The sequence below is a fragment of the Dendronephthya gigantea genome, unplaced genomic scaffold, assembly GCF_004324835.1.
Source record: "Dendronephthya gigantea isolate DGI-Jeju-01 unplaced genomic scaffold, DenGig_1.0 000028F, whole genome shotgun sequence".
Classification (NCBI taxonomy): domain Eukaryota; kingdom Metazoa; phylum Cnidaria; class Anthozoa; order Malacalcyonacea; family Nephtheidae; genus Dendronephthya; species Dendronephthya gigantea.
The window spans coordinates 1921313-1937334 of NW_021163038.1; the positions used below are offsets into that span (position 1 = coordinate 1921313).

At 40.1% G+C, this 16022-nt stretch overlaps 2 protein-coding genes across 2 annotated transcripts; both read right to left on the reverse strand.

The window, feature by feature from the left end:
* Positions 1-27: 27 nt before the first annotated feature.
* On the reverse strand, positions 28-9756 carry LOC114523810 (sacsin-like). The gene is made up of 3 exons (XM_028544844.1): positions 9675-9756; positions 1438-9358; positions 28-1166 (listed from the first exon to the last, which is right to left on the reverse strand). The coding sequence occupies exons 1-3, from the start codon at positions 9694-9696 to the stop codon at positions 707-709; spliced, it is 8403 nt and encodes a 2800-aa protein (XP_028400645.1). The 5' UTR covers positions 9697-9756; the 3' UTR covers positions 28-706.
* Positions 9757-12888: 3132 nt separating this feature from the next.
* LOC114523811 (kelch-like protein diablo) lies at positions 12889-15736 on the reverse strand. The gene is made up of 2 exons (XM_028544845.1): positions 15504-15736; positions 12889-14569 (listed from the first exon to the last, which is right to left on the reverse strand). Exon 2 carries the CDS (start codon positions 14485-14487, stop codon positions 12889-12891), a length of 1599 nt encoding a protein of 532 aa, XP_028400646.1. The 5' UTR covers positions 14488-14569; positions 15504-15736.
* Between the last annotated feature and the right edge of the window lie 286 nt (positions 15737-16022).

Genomic DNA, 16022 nt, shown 5'->3' on the forward strand with positions numbered 1-16022 from the left:
TTTTTTCCTGCTGCCTGCATGCTGGTGATGCATTCATCTACCACTATACCACAATGCCAAGTGTTTCAACAACTAACCAATTCATGCTTGCTGGTCTAAATCTTAATTATAGTTCATTTGTCCAATTGGTAAATCAGTAATAAAACGTCTTCCCATGTATTTTCCCCATAAAATCGCTTTCGTGCATATATGTCCTACTAAAACTAATTAATTTTGTCATGCATTTGTCATCTGTTACAATAATTTAAGGTATTTGGTCAGTTAAAATTAAAACGTAAAAATACGAATGCGTGATAGAAAGCCTAACATATTTCGTAGTTTCTCAAACATCAACTGTAGAATCTTCCACGCAGCAAAGTACGAAATAAACTTTAAACGGCTTCAATTCTATTAAACAACTTTTGTTCGTGCAAATTTTCGACAGTCAATTTTTTCTGAAAATAATTATTTATATTCGAATACCGGACGCCTTCACAGTCTTGTTTGATGTGAAGGCTATTATAGTATGACATCCCGAAAGCGATGTATACCATAAAAATTGAAATTCGACAGTTAGAAAAAAATGGTTCGTATGAAAGGACTATTCGAATTATGCTAGGCGTTCTTTCTTCGAATCACGTCGCCGGATCCGACACTCCAGCGAATTCAAAAAAACAAAAGAATTAAAGGTATACATCATAGAAGCTGTTTACTTATCTATCGTCAATCAATCTTTAAGAAAATTTTCAACAAGATGTGTAAATACTTTCGAGGCTGCATTAATTGCCCTCTGTGCTTCATTTGCGTCAAAGGCTTCGGCAGGAACGATATCAAACGGTTGGCGGTTGGGATAACGGGTGCTTAGGTAGTATCCAGCAACTGTTCTCACCGACTGCATCGCTGTGTCATCCGGTAGTTCTGTTTTTCCCCTGAGCGCCATTGCCAGATTCTCCACATTGTGAGAACTAAGCAATTCACCAGGAATACCACAACTGTAGAATAACATTCCTTTCAAACATTTCTCCACCACTTGATGACTCTGGAAACAAGCAAGGGCGTCGAAAGGTGGACCGGCTTGGAGTAACCATTTCGCACTGTCTAAGTCGCTCATGGATTGCTTCAGCCAACGAAACATTTCACCAGGATTCTGTGGATAGAATCTTTCATCCACCATTCTATCGGTTGTCCTGAAAAAGACAATGAAAATTCAAATTTTCATGCGTATATCAGGCGTTCCAAAAAAAAAAAAATTAAGCCATAACATGTGACGGGTGGTGTTATTCTACACGCTGACATGCTGTGGAAAGCCTAGGCACCATTACGGGCTTCTAAGCCAATTTTTTCATTATCAATGGTTTAAGTGGAAGGAGTGTTTTCATATATTTTCGATTAAAGCTAGTACAATCAAAACACTGCAAAAGTTCGAAAATCTTGACATAATCAAAATAACTATCTCACCATGGATGAAGTAGACCAGCACCATCATCATGACCAAGAGCAAGGCCACGAGAGTGACGAGACCTACCATGTTCAGCCTCATCTAGTTCAGATTCATCGTCAGACACATCGGAGTCATCAGCAGTTTCCCAACTACTGTAAGGAATATCAAGTCTATCTAACTCTGCTGAAATTTCACTTGGTAACGAACAGCTAACCATTGCAATCAGACCGATTTCTCTTTTTATACAATCTCCGAGTATCTTGTTAACACAGGAAGCAGTTGAAAGGAATTTACGATCATCTTTAAAATCGTGTTGCATGTAAAATGACCATGTGTCATTTTCCTTCACCGTGTAACAAACCTCCGCCAAATTATCCAACACTTCGTTCGTTTCACAGCGGATAATATCTATTTTTACCCTTTCGAATCCCACGCATTTCATCTTAACATCCGTTTGCAGTTTCTTTATGACTTCTGCAAAGGCTTTAGGCTTCTGTTGATCGTGACTTAGTAAGCGTTTCAAGCCTTCCTGGAACTCGTCGGATTTCAACAGATCCTGGAATTCTTCCTCGAATTTGCATATGGAGCCATCTCGAGCCTCAAGGCATACTGAACGTTTGCACTCAGAAGAAACATTCTCTCGGATAATATCACCGAACTTTATTGGTGTTAAATGCTCTGGTAAAGCATCAATATAACTATCTGCAATTTTTTTCAGGCAACATTCACCGAACCGCAACAGAATTGGACGTTCAAGATTTTTGACTACTTCAGTAAAACGAGGTGAGACTTTGCATACAGTCTCAGAGGATTTGAGAAGGCGTCCGCATTGTGTTGGCAAATACAATTCATTTATGCCATCAGCAGTTTGGCCCTTGTGTAATGAACGGAAAATGACACGCATGGCATATTTGGTTTGTTTCTGTTGTTCAGCAGAGAGCATCTCTTCTCCGATCTGTTCGTGAATGGATCTCAGGGCGTAGGCGATCTGCTGTGGTGTTGGCCTTTCTGTTGCACCAAGTCGTTTGAAAAAATGTTGCAATTCCCTAAATTTAGGTGGCACAGGAAAGAGGAATGGCTTCAAATGGAATCGACTAGATATTTTAAAAACAAGCTGTTCTGCTTTCACAAAGGTTTTATCTTCTTGAAGGAAGATGCATGAACTCCCTTCCAATCTTGCACCAATGTCTTTACAAACATCTTCACAACTGTCATGTGAATTGGTAAAGGAGCATTGCATAGTAGCCGACAAAGACGTATAAATTGACGTGGTGATTTCACCCAAGAGTGAACTTTCACACGACTCGAGACTAGGTGAACTGACAATGTTTTGAAGATGATCGATGACTTTGGTATATGCCGGACCAGAGTCAGCAATGCCAAGGCTGCTCCATTTATCCATTTCGTTCGGTTGCACCCAGTCTGGGAGAATTGGAACAGTAGTCCATGAAATATTTCTCAAATGCCACGGCACTGCATCACGGAACTCGATAAAAGGTGGATGGATGTTTTGTGAACATTCATACGGCTTGTGAATTGAGGCAAGTTCATCTTCCATTGTAGCTGACGCAATAAAACCAATTTCAGAGATTTTAACTAAAAATTCCTCGTTCTGCAAAGCTTCCTCTGAAAACAGACAATTGACTAACTCTTTGGACTGCTGGCGATATTGTTTGCTTTCGGGAGAACGTTTTCCATTTATGGCAACCGTTTCACAAAATTGCAGGAAGCACTGAGGAGTGACATCAACTTGCAATCCAATCGAACGAAGTAAGCCACGCCAATCTTCATCGTCGAATGGCGGAGATGGAAATTTCTCTGGGTCGTCTACAAACATTGCACAAAACAAAGCATTTTTTGTGTCGAAAAACTCAGATGCAACACGCGGTCGGCCATTTATGTCAGGAATACAAGGAGTTTCTTTAAAACTTTTTAGAAATGTTTCCTTTTCACGCGAGTAACCTCTTGGGAGTGACGGGAAGATGTTTTCCTTGATGTTTTTTAAATGTTCTAGTTGACTTTCCCCAGTGAAAATATCGAAATATTTGAAGACATACTCCACGTAAAATTCCTTGACGTCTTTACCACCTATCACGCCAAGATCGGTGTAGAGTTTCTTGAGCGTATCTATAGCATCAGAGTCCAGGAAAAGAGATTTCGCCCGCTTTTGAAGCTCGTCCAACTGTTGTGTTGGAACGCCAGAGGGAACAAGAGCATAAGAAAAATAGGGACCGAGCAAACTCACAAGTTTTCCATCCAACGTTTTGTGGAACGGTAATTCCTTTACCATTTGCTTGCAGTCTTCCAAATGCTCCGACCTTTCGTAGTCGTCTTGTACAAACCGAAGGAAGTTAGGAATATCATTTTCGGGAAGCTTTGAGGTGTCGAGTTCTTTTCTCTCCAACATGTGACAAAGTACGAGTAACACATCTTCGACTTTGTGAGGGTGGGCAACATATGGATCAAGCACAGGGCGAACATTTCTCGTAGACTCCTCTTGAAATGTAATCTGCTTGTTTAGCACAGGACACCCCAGATTTTTCAAAAATGTGCGAACGTTTTGTTGTTGTGCAGACTCATTTCCTAAAACAGTCATATCCAAAATGTATTTCGCGTCCGTGACCGTCACAAGTTTTCCATCTTCCGTTGGAACAATTGGCCATTCTGACAGGCAATCCAGCGAGGCAGAATCTTCTTCGGGTCCAGGTTTTGTGTGATTTTGCAAGAAATCCCAAACTCGTTCCAACCACTTTTCTGACAAAGGTCCCTCGGGAGGGAGTTCCCATGCGGCACGATCCTTGATAGCAATTAACGTTTCATTTGGGAACACGTTCGGTAGTAATCGTGCGAGATCTTTTTCGGTAAAATTTCGAACAATATCTTCCTCCGATTCGGTAGAATCTGACGGGATTTGATGGACAATTTCAGAATGAATAAACAAGTCAGACTGCGTTGGAATGAGATCCCCGAATTTAGAACGGAACACTGGATGTTTAAAAATTCTTAGGCAGCCATCTTGTGTTAAAAGCAAAGGAAGGCCTTTTAACTGCTTGCCAAGATCTGCATCCTTGCAGCAATACTTCATCAACATTAACAATTCTTCCACACTCTTGAATACTGTGTTTTCCAGATTTTTCGGAAGATTACCAATCTTGCAGGTAGATCCAATCGATTGAAATTCGCTTAGGAACCTGATTACGTTTTTTGGATTTACTTTATTCGTTGGCATACCAACTGATCTATAACCATCGTATATTTGGTATGGAGCGTGAAGCAATACCGGAAGACCAATTCGTAACAAAAGGTATAAAAACTCATCCTCCAAATCTTCCAAATCCCCCAAATCCTTGAAGTATACTTGGTCAGAAGACATCCATTCAATAAATCTAAAAGGCGGTGGTTGCTCAGGGTCATCATTTCGCCAAATATAGGTCACCAACCCACCAACAAAGGATTTAAGGCTAATTCCTGTTGCTTTATCTTCGGGAATTAGCAATGGCAATACTTTGGCTTTTGTTTGTCCAAGATATTGATATAACTCGCTGGTAAGGGTTTTCCACGACGAACCTCCCCCAACTTTAGGAAACAGACGATGGTAACGCGAAAAACGGTCGTCAGCTTCATCATCGCAGAGATGATTCTGAGCTTCTTTGATCAAGGCTGCATATGCCGGTGGTAATACACAGCGAAGCATAAATTGATTCCATTCATATTTTGCTCCCCTTCCGTAAGTATCGCTCCAAAGACCTCGTCTGGTGTTATCTAAGGCAAAATGCCCATTGACATGAACTGGTAGGCCGGTGTAGTTCTCCGGAAGAGGCAGGGAGCAGTACACTATACCACGCAACGTTTCATGGCCAGGTGGGGAACACAGTCGAGCTGCCACGCCACCACGAGGAAGAAGACCAAGATGGCAACCATCGGGAATTCGAGTTATGTTCGCATTTGAGGTTGAATTAACTGATCCAAAGCACTTCTGTATCAACCATTTCTCGACTTCACTTCTGCCTTCTTTAATAGCCAGGATGTAACTGACCTCTTGCCATTCAATTTCCGCTGTTGGCGTATTACTTTGGTCCAAAATTTTCTTTGTCAACTGACGGCGCTTTTCCTCATCCTCTGACGAAATTACAGATTCGACGCAATATATGGTTTCAAGCTTGTTACCCTGATGCAATGTTGAAAGGGTTATCTTCTTAACATGATTTAGAAACAGCAACGACCTTTTCGCTTCCTTTTGAAAAGTGGCTAGAAATCTCTTCAGGTTCGGGCAAAACTTGGAAATTCTTGACTCATTATCTCTTTTTCTTAGCGGAAAACGAAACATAGTGGAGCCTTTTAATTTGAAATGGTCAGCAAGATATCCTTTGAGCGTGTCTGAAAAAATATGACGTAGGTTGGTGTTGAGCGTGAACAGTTTGCCAGGGTCTTCATCAAGGACGTAACGGCGATGTGGATCAAGAATCACTAGAGTGTCATCATTTGACAAAAAACTTGGACAGTCCGTGAGGTTATAAACGGAGTTGAATCCAATCCCATATCTGCCTGTCATCTCCGGGCTACCTCGTTTACTTCCAATACCAAGATTCTTAATTCCTTCGATGTCTTTCTTTGTAAATGGCCTATCGTTGTACACACAAAGTGCCGGTCCTTGTATCTCCTCGGTTGTCCCGTCTTCTGTTGCAACTTTTTCATAGGGTAGATCTGATCGAGTATCGTGTATGAAGTGTATCTCCGAAGCTTGAGCATCGTCAGCATTTTGAACGAGCTCCTTTAGTATTCCGTCAACAGGGTATTCATCTATAATCCCCTTTATTCGGTCAGTCAGTTCTTCATGCTGTCCAAACGAATCCCCATAGCCGATGCGACTCGAACATTTCTTCAATATCACGTTTTTCAGTGGCTTAGCACCGAGGGCATGTGCGGTTTGCGCTGATATTTTCTCATGTACTTTCAGATGATTATCTGGATCTTCGAGCCACAAATCCAAATTAACAACGACATCTCGACTTCTGCGCAAAATACGCTCGGTGTCCGGAAGTGGGATCTTGCCCTTGTGATTCTCCACGACGGGATTTTCAACATCGATTTCATTGATGAAGAATAATGCAATGTGGAATTCATTTTCGGTCAACGCAAGTTCTTGTTTCATCTTTTTTAATTCATAAAGAGCACTGATGTAATCTTCAACATCAAATTCGTTCTTGATTTTCATCGCTTGAAAAAGATTTCGATAATTTCTTATGTAATAGGATGGAAGAGTAAACAAAAATGGAGATCCAATCCCGTTGGATGTAAAAGCAACTTTACTGCTTTTCACGAATTTACCATCAAGAAACAACCAGTGTCGATTGGCAAGACTGTTCAAGAAACTCGTTTGCGAGAGGCTGGAAACACGATCCACAACCTTTTCATCAAAAAAATTGTAAATACTCTGGCATATGGATTCGATCGCAGACTTTATTTCTGTCTCTTGTTTTTCTTCTTCAGATAGCTGATTCCAAAAAGAAATTGCTTCGTCTAACTGTTGAAACACAAACTTGTCTTCCGGACGACGACTTAAAAAGCCCAAAATATCTGCCACTGGTGCATTTATCTCTCCACAACCACTTTCCTCAGAGGTGTCTACGATTAGACACGACGATCCGATGAGGTTGGCATGTTCTGGTAGGAAAACGTTGATTGGTGAGTAGAGGAGGTATGAGTGAACAAGTGGTGATCCTTTCCAAGGTAGAGGATATTCTTCAACAGGATACTTTAACACTGGCAAGAACTTTACACGTTGGAGAGAACTTTGATGGTAATCTGATATTGATAGTTCTACTGATCGCTTTCTAATGTACTTGATTAACTTGCGACACCGTCCCAGATCTCTAGTTTTTGCGACCGACTGAGCCCGTTCATATACTCCGGCCCAATCCAGATCTCTTACCATACCGAGTGTTTCCAAAACATACAATCTGTTTGCATCACGCAGGTCATTTCCAGCTGGAAAACGGTGATCTTGCTCAGAAAACAACTTCGCTGCTACACTGGACGGGTGAATAAGTTCACAGGGTTTCACCAAGATCACCTGATTTTGGGATACTGAGATGCAACGATTTGTTTTAAAGAGATCGATCAGCTCACTTTCGTTGTTTCTTCTGTAGAAAAATGATCCAGACCCTCGAAAGATGCGATCCAAACCAAAGCAAACAATGGCGTCCCGCTGAGACGGAAGGAAGATTCTGATGTTTGGGAGAAAGTATTTTTGAATGAAAACAGTGAACGACAAAGTTCGTCGTTGGAGAATCCCGGATTGATCGTACTGCCTCAGGGTGTTTAATATGTTACGGGGTAAACTGAAAACATGGGTTCCCAGGGATCGCAAAACGTCCACTGTCGTCTCGTAGATCTCGGTAAATTCATCGCTCAGTATGTAACCATCGTTGACACTCATCCAGTTTCCATCGCAGTAGAACAACTTGGAATTCGGATCCAACAAGACACTGCAAATTTTCTGAACTAGCTTCGCCCAAGATTTCATGTCAACGGTGTCACTGCTTGGCCACAAACTGTGGTATTCGTAATCTTTTTTCTTACCGATCAAATCTTTCACGTTTTCAAGAAGCATGATGTAAGCTCTGGCCAGTGCATCCTCCATCAGCGCTTCGTTCCATTTCACCTCGACTGCTTGGCTTCCTATAATCGATCGTTTCCAAAGTTCAACGCGATTAGACATGATGGCAAAGTAACCGTTAACATGGACAGGAAGCCCTGTGGAAATAGACAATGGAAGGAAACAGAACAGTTCCCCAGAAAGATCTGAGTAAGAACGTTTCTTAGCTGCTTTCTGAACGACAAACGCTGCCCCACCACAGGGCAAAAAGCCACGAGCACGACCTTCTGGTGAGCGAGCAATTTCGAGAGATGCGTCTCTACCACTTGCTGAAACTACACGCCACTTTTGATTGCTGTGTTTTCGACCATTACAACCATTCAGTTCCGACCGCTCTTTTGTAGTCACAATATTTACCATCTCACAACTGGACGGAAATATATCGCAAGACATTTGAGATTCACGGTGTTTTCCCCACCATTTAGAACACTGTTTAATGAACGGTTCTTTGTCGTTCACCCCTTCTTGACTGAGGACTTGAACGCTGGGTTTCTTTACAGAGAGTACCAATCGCATTAGGCCTGGCTGACTCCGTCCACTCAATTCAAAGACTTCTACTTCTTTCACATGTTGGGAAAAGATCAAAAGGGTTTCAGCGCATTCACAAAGGCTACGAACAATACTTTGAACCTTGTCCCGACCGTAAGCGGTTTTGATGATATCACTAGTTTTCGCTTGGGTGGCCGTGCGGAAAGGAAATCGGAATAATGTTCCATTATAGTGGAATGCTTCACGTGTTTGCGTTGTATTGCAACCAAAGACGCCATTGTATGGCTGAAACTGATCCTGGTAACGTGTTAGCGACTCTGATTTCTCGGAAAGATTGATGCGAATTCCAGGACGGGATCTGTCCTTAATGTGACGTTGTAAATGGTGAGTGTTCGGATCAAATACCACCAAGTGTTCTCGGCTGATGAAACTTGGAACGTCTGTGAGGTGATAGACGGCGTTGAAACCAAGACCAAACCTACCAATCTTTGAAATATCTCCGACTTTCGTTTCTCCTGCAAGCTTGTTGATGTTTTCAAAATCATCGTCAGTGAACACAGCATCGTTGTAGGCCCACAATGCTGGTCCTTGGCATTCAGCCATGCCAGGGGAGAAAAGACTCTCCGTTCTTCCTTGTCTCCAGTCCACCAAAAACTTGACTTTTGTAGCTCCAGCATCGTCTGCATTTTGAATCAATTCTTTGAAAATACCGACGCCATCTTTGTATTCACGGAGTATATTACGTAGACGAGTCGTAAGAGGTTCGTACTGCCCTGTTTGTTCGAAAAGATCTGTGGGAGAAAAATACTTGTGTGCAATCGCTCTGTTTATAACATAAACATACGCATATACAAGTAATTTCAAAATTTTTTAACCGTGATGATGTTTTTAACGCGCGTACCACTGACTTTTACAATGCTTGGCAACCTTGTTTGGCTCTATTTTCACCGTTCCAAATATTTCGCAATTAAATTTTCCAGTTTTACTACATTAAAAACTACATAGGCATTCTGCAACCGTAATGCGATTTTATAATTTTTGTGTAATTCGTTACAGGTCTCTTGCTCTTTTTCGAATAAGTCGAATAAGACACAATGTTTTTCATACCTTCCTCGAACAGCGAAGCCATTTCCAATTTCTTTAAGTATGTAAGCTGACACGGGGAATACAAAATTTCATGTCGTATCACATAGTTGCATGAGATGTAATATAGCTTTTTTGTTAATCCTCTAAAATAATAAAAAAATTAAAAACAAATGAAGAAAATTAATTTGATTTGATGTTTCTCAGTACGCAAGCCGTTTTCATTATTCATCATATTTCTCTAAGCATATCCTGTATTATAATTAAATGGCTCGCCACGTTCACAAAACCTTTAAAACTAAAACAGAGGTCGATTGGATGAACAACATTATTCTCATTCAGGATCTTTTCAAAGCCAGAAACATTCTAAAAGCTTAGATTTTGGAAACTGTATGTTAAAATATAAAGTCACATATCGATCAATATCAATTTTCACTGTCAAAACAGTATGCACACAAACTCAGTCACAGACAGCGACGTTGCTTTCCATAATAAATCAAGTACAAGTTTCAATTTAGAACAAGTACTGCTACATCGCATATTGCATTTGTTCATGATTGACACTTGGATAGCATATAATCCATGAAGGCACTATATGTAGGATACATGAGAAATAAATTCGGATAATACTGACAATAAGATATCATAGCACACGGTGAGTGGAATGTCACAGTATGGCGCATATACTCTGATACGTATTAACTATTTACGTATATATATTGTATAAATTTATGACTTTGCAAAATAGCGCACAGTGTACACTTTTCATTTGTGTACACTAGTATACTTTCTTCACTTTTGCTTCTACTATTGTGCAAAAGAAAGCAAAACAATTAAAGTTTTAGGAGTTTTACGTCTATTTGTTTAGTCAAGTATAAATAAGCGCCAGGATCTTGTATTTAATGAGACGTTGTCGTGTTATATAATTCGCTAGATTCATTTATTTCTCCATTAATTGACTATATTAACAGATCCATGAACAAGTTATTTTTACCTATGTTCGCGATAGTTATGACTAAATGAAAACCAGCCCAAAATAAGGCTGTATCAGGTGACGGAAGCTCTCAACAGATGTATTTAGATTTGCTCTTGTGATCAAACGCACAACATCACTTTTTTATCCAAACACCAGATCATATTTTTGAAATTCAAATTCAGCTCCGGGGAAAAACATTTACTGTATGTAGTCCCCGACTGCTACGGGGAACTTAGACCCTGCGCCAGAATTAGCTCTACACGAGCAATCGTTCATCTGCATGGGACCGGTTGTATCAAGCCCGTTTAGCTTAAACGGTGGATGTAAGTCAAAATTAAATACACTCTTAGAACTCTCTTGAATGAGTCAACTTGAATACTATGCACTGAATATGTACTTGTAAGCAGTATCTTTGTATTAATTAAGGTTAAAAACATTTAGTTCGCTTCTTGCATAGAACGGCAGACTTGCTTTCTATTTTGAACTTATCCGCCGTTCGAACGGGCTTGATACAACCGGCCCCTGAGCAACCTAAATATATTTGCCCCGTGCGTTTAATTAAGCTTTTCCTTTCGTTACTGCTAATTATACTGTTATGCGTCAATCGAAAGCAACCACATGCGCATTACAAGGCATTTCATATTTGTCTTATCGATTTAACGCAAGGACAGAAGGAATAATAGACGTTCAAAACCACCCAGCGATAATAGTACGCGTTGACGTAACAGTCCGCAAAAAACAGGATCAATACTAACCTTGCTTCCTTTATTTAGCTAAAGTTCTTGCTAGGCCAGACCTAGCTAAGATTGAGTTTCCAAAAATTCAATTTAAGTCAGGCTTAGACATTGATTTTTGGCAGTTTCATACAGCGCTTCTCTGATAATCCAATTTAAGATCCCTTTCGATTCGAGCAAACGAGATTATAATAATATCACTTCCGTTTCTCCTGGAAAAACAAGGTCTGGTTCTTGGAATTCTAACTATATCTGCCACGCCCTACTTGAGGGCTTAAGAAAAATGCTTTTATAGTTTTAGCTTTGTGGCATATTTAGCCACTGTCTTGAAGTCCAAAATTGGTGAAACTGTGAAGAGAGCTTATCAGGGAAGAAATAAGGCAGCTGCGTAAGTAGGCGATTATGCAACGGGTGAGAATACCTTGGTGAGAAATATTACCTGAAACCCGTTTCCTAGCTGTCAACCGCTTCATGTCTCGCCTGCTTCAAGAGTGGGTAGGACAATAAGAGCGACTGATACAGCTTTTAAAGGTTCTGAGGATCCTTATAAAAAAACGTTCCAGATCTATTTTGAAAGCGTTTGTTTTTGTGTGAGTATATGAATATACTTCTCCCTTAATAGCGGTCTAGCTACGACCATGTTTGTTTCTGCACTCATTTAAAGATGATGTAAAGTCCGTTCTGAGCATATATTCTGCGCATAACAATGTTTGTTTACGTTGGTTATATAATCTTTACATGACGTATGCGTCGTTATAATTTTATTATTTTCTTCTCGCTCGACGGGCTGTGATCTGTGATGAATATGCTTATTTTTTATCATATTTTGAAGAAAATATTGTTATATTTTAAAGAAAATATAAAGCGAAGCTTGTAAATAAACCGGCCGTTATTTAAAACGTTATATATTTGTAATTGTAGGACAAGCGAGAAGGTGGCGTCTGTAGCGACAACAAATAGCCTCGCCATTTCGGGCCTTATTCAACAAATAAATTCTTGGAGCATTCCTTTCAGCATAATATTGCTTTTTTCTAGCAGCTTTATGATAAGATAAGTTATCGTCGTGACTCGCAATTCGAGCCTCTTCGCCTTGCGACATAAAATAAAATAATTTTGCTCCCGAACTGCCGTTTGTAATACAACCCGTTAATATCGCATATCATTAACATTCCAAAAGTTGCTCCCCCACTGATGGAATGTGTTGATGCGCGGAATATATGCGCAGAACGGACTTTACCTCATCTTTAAAAACAATTCAATTATATTCTGGTAAATGAGTTGTGGGAATCGTATATAGCCTATATACAGTTGCAAATGGAATCACAAACTTTTTATTACAACAAAATTTTTATTATGTATCGTTATTACATAGCGTCGTAAATAGCGTCAAAACGATGATACATATATATAGTGTCTAGCAACTAATGATGTTAATAGGTTATATAATCGTTAGTTGGTAATAAAACCTTTTAAAAGTGTTAATGTGAGACGCCTATATTCGTCAATAACACTACAATACTGGGGTACTTTAGATAATTTCTGCAATGAAGTTATGCCTTCCTTCGTTCATTGAAGGAAGCTTTCTCCACGCAGAGGTCCGAAAGTCATAGGCTTCGACTGAATCTAAAGGTTTTCCACACCAACCTCCCATCAGCACCACTGATTGTCCATCAACAACTGCACAACAATTAAGACGTTTGCAACTCATGGATGGCAGATTGACACATTTTTGTGTCTCGACATTATAACTGAAAACATCACTGCCCGAGAAACCCCCAGCAAGAACAACATTTTCTTCAAACTTGACGGTCACCACGTCTTTCATGCAGGTAGGTAATGGCGCAAGCTCTTTAAACTCGTTCTGAGATATATCATACATCGTCACGTTATTGGTATTGTCATAACCACCTCTGTTATAACCACCAAACATCAAAATTTTATCACCAACAAGAACAACACCGCAGCCTCGGACGGGTATAGAAGGAGGTGATTTGGCCAAAATCTTTGTATTGAAAGGAAAACGTAGTTGGACCTCGTAGATAAGATCAGAATACTCCTTTTTCTCTGGATCAAAGCCCCCAATGATGAACATTCTATCGTCAAACATTACACAGCGATGCTCTCTCAATGCCTTAGGCATATTAACTTGAAAATGAGACCAAAACCGGCTAAATTGTTCAATGCTACTTATGCAAGCGTTACCTCCCGTCTTCCCACCTGCAACAAGGACTTGATCGTTGTAGACCACCGAACTTGCACAAGCACGGCTGATTTTCATAGGTTGCAACTTTTGCCAAGAATTAGAAGTTTTATCAAAAACCTCAGCAGAATTCAATAGCTTCCCCGGTGTTCCCTCCCCACCAGCAACAATATACGCGTATTTCTTCCCCTCTTTCAAGTCAATGAACGGGTCAACTGCAGTAGCTTGATCACTTCTACCACCTTCGATGTTATCAGGCGCTCCTTCGTGCTGTCCAGACTCACATTTTGGACCATCACGGTTAATGAACTGATTTACTCTTTTCTCAAACCTGTTCTCCATTTCCGAAAACTTGTTTTCCATCGCTGTCAAACTTGTTTTCGTTTCCTCATTTAATTTCGCAAATTGCTCGCACAGACCACCCAAACTAGTTCCAATTTCTTGCATCATGGAGCCCATTTCTTTACAATTTCGACATTTCACTTGACGAAATCTGCATTCCTCGCTCTCGTGTCGTGTTTGATCCTCTCTGTTGATCTCTCTTGAACATTCTTCATTCGAGCACACAACTGGAGCTTTGCCACACACAGCGACATGACTTGCCAGGTTTCCAAGCTCAACGATTTCTTCACAACCGCGCTCGTGATGATCACATTTAATTCGCTTTTCCGACAGCAGATTTCTCACAATACGCGGTGCATCTGCGAGTGACTCAACGGTTAGCTCTTGATTACAAGAAGGGCAATTTTGGTGATTTTCAAGATGCTTCGTGATACATGCTCGACAAAAACAGTGTTCGTTCTTGCACATCACTGGATCCTTCAACACGCACGAACAAATAGCGCAATGCAAATTGTCGCTTAACACAGTTTGGAATCGTTCGTCGGGATAGCCAAATTCATGAGCAATTTCATGTTGTTTGGCCATGTTTCCGGCTTGTCGTGTCTTAGGTGATCAAATATCAAGTTGTAGTTGAAGACGACATAATTGCTGTTCGACGCAGGTAGATCTACAGAAAAGGCAACTATTTGTATAGTTACTAGGCCCACCGTCTGTTGGAAACTTACATAGTTAATCTCTCAGTTGCCTTGGATATTTTTCAGCGAATTCGTTAAAATATTTAAAGTACTTATGCAAAATCACAGTTAATGGCGAAATTCACAGTAAATTGATAGTGTGACCGTCCCTATTAAAGCTAAGGAGCTGTTTACATGATCGCGCTTAGCCGATATTATTGAAATGAGTACATAAAGTGATCGTGCCAGTGATGTAAGGCGCTGTTACACTATGCAATTTTCCTTGCAACTTGCAATGCAATTATAATTTTGAGGTATGTTAATTAGTAAAGAGTGTTCGAAATGCTTAGAAAACGTTAGTAGATCGTGAGAAATGTTCGTATTTGTCAACTTTAGATGCCTCAGGAGTAGAATTGCATTGCAAGTTGCAAGGAAAGTTGCATAAGGCTGTTTTCCACTTACGCGTTTTTCATACGCACGTACACGCACGTAAAAGTCTAAATCCTTGTACATGCTACCTTTGAAAAAACCAAGTGAATAAATCGAAGGAACTTAGTTTTCTGCATATTTTAGTATGCATTAGTTGACCTAGATGTTAAATAATAAAAATTTAAAAGCATTTAAAATTTTCCGTACGTGTACGTGCGTATAAAAAACGCGTAAGTGGAAAGCAGCCTATAGTGTAACACCGCCTGTAGTCATTCCCGCAATAGTATGTGCTTGTTTGATTTCATAAAAATTCAAATTAACCTCACGCTTCGGTAGATTTCAGATAACCGGTCTCATGTAAACAGGCCTTTCAGTATATCGTTGTGGAAATACTACAACCCCTCTTCAATATTAGACTTTAATTCACATAGTTTGAAACGAGCACGTATTTGTGCCACGAATATCAAGTATTTTAAACATAGTCACACTCAGACCTACCATGTATCAATATCAACAAACATAACGGGCATTTGGCGTTCACGAAACTTCAGTCGTCAAAAGTACACGAGAATTTTCTTCTTTACAACTCTTGAAAGCACCATTCCAGCAATATATGGTTTATGCTTAAGGTTAACAGTTAAATACCACAATTTTGTTTCAGATATGTGCTTTTGAGCAAGCAAGAGATTCAGAAGGCGTGTATTTAGTTCAAAAGAGACTGTGTCTGAAGTCACTCAGTGTAGACGTAGTCTCGAGTCTCCACTTCGGCACTTCCGCAAAGCATTGCAATATAATATTTACATACCAGATCTGATTGACATGCAGTTATTAAGATTCATGGCGTAATCTATCAATGATTTTCACGGCATTATACTTTATTTTACTTTAGATATACTTTAAAAAGATTATCCTCCAGGAAATTTGACATTAGGATAACGATTAAACCTCAAAGCCGGAGTTAGTTAAGGATTGAAGTCTGCCTCGCACAGGAGCCAAGACACGGCCTCGTTCCAGATT

Bases quoted from the DNA above. Each gene is read 5' to 3' on its own strand.
- LOC114523811 (XM_028544845.1), bottom strand. From the start codon at position 14,487: ATGGCCAAACAACATGAAATTGCTCATGAATTTGGCTATCCCGACGAA.
- LOC114523810 (XM_028544844.1), bottom strand. From the start codon at position 9,696: ATGGCTTCGCTGTTCGAGGAAG. The intron at 9,359-9,674 runs GTATGAAAAACA...TTTCTCCCACAG, and splicing joins GGCTTCGCTGTTCGAGGAAG to ATCTTTTCGAACAAACAGGG. The intron at 1,167-1,437 runs GTGAGATAGTTA...TGTCTTTTTCAG, and splicing joins GCTGGTCTACTTCATCCATG to GACAACCGATAGAATGGTGG.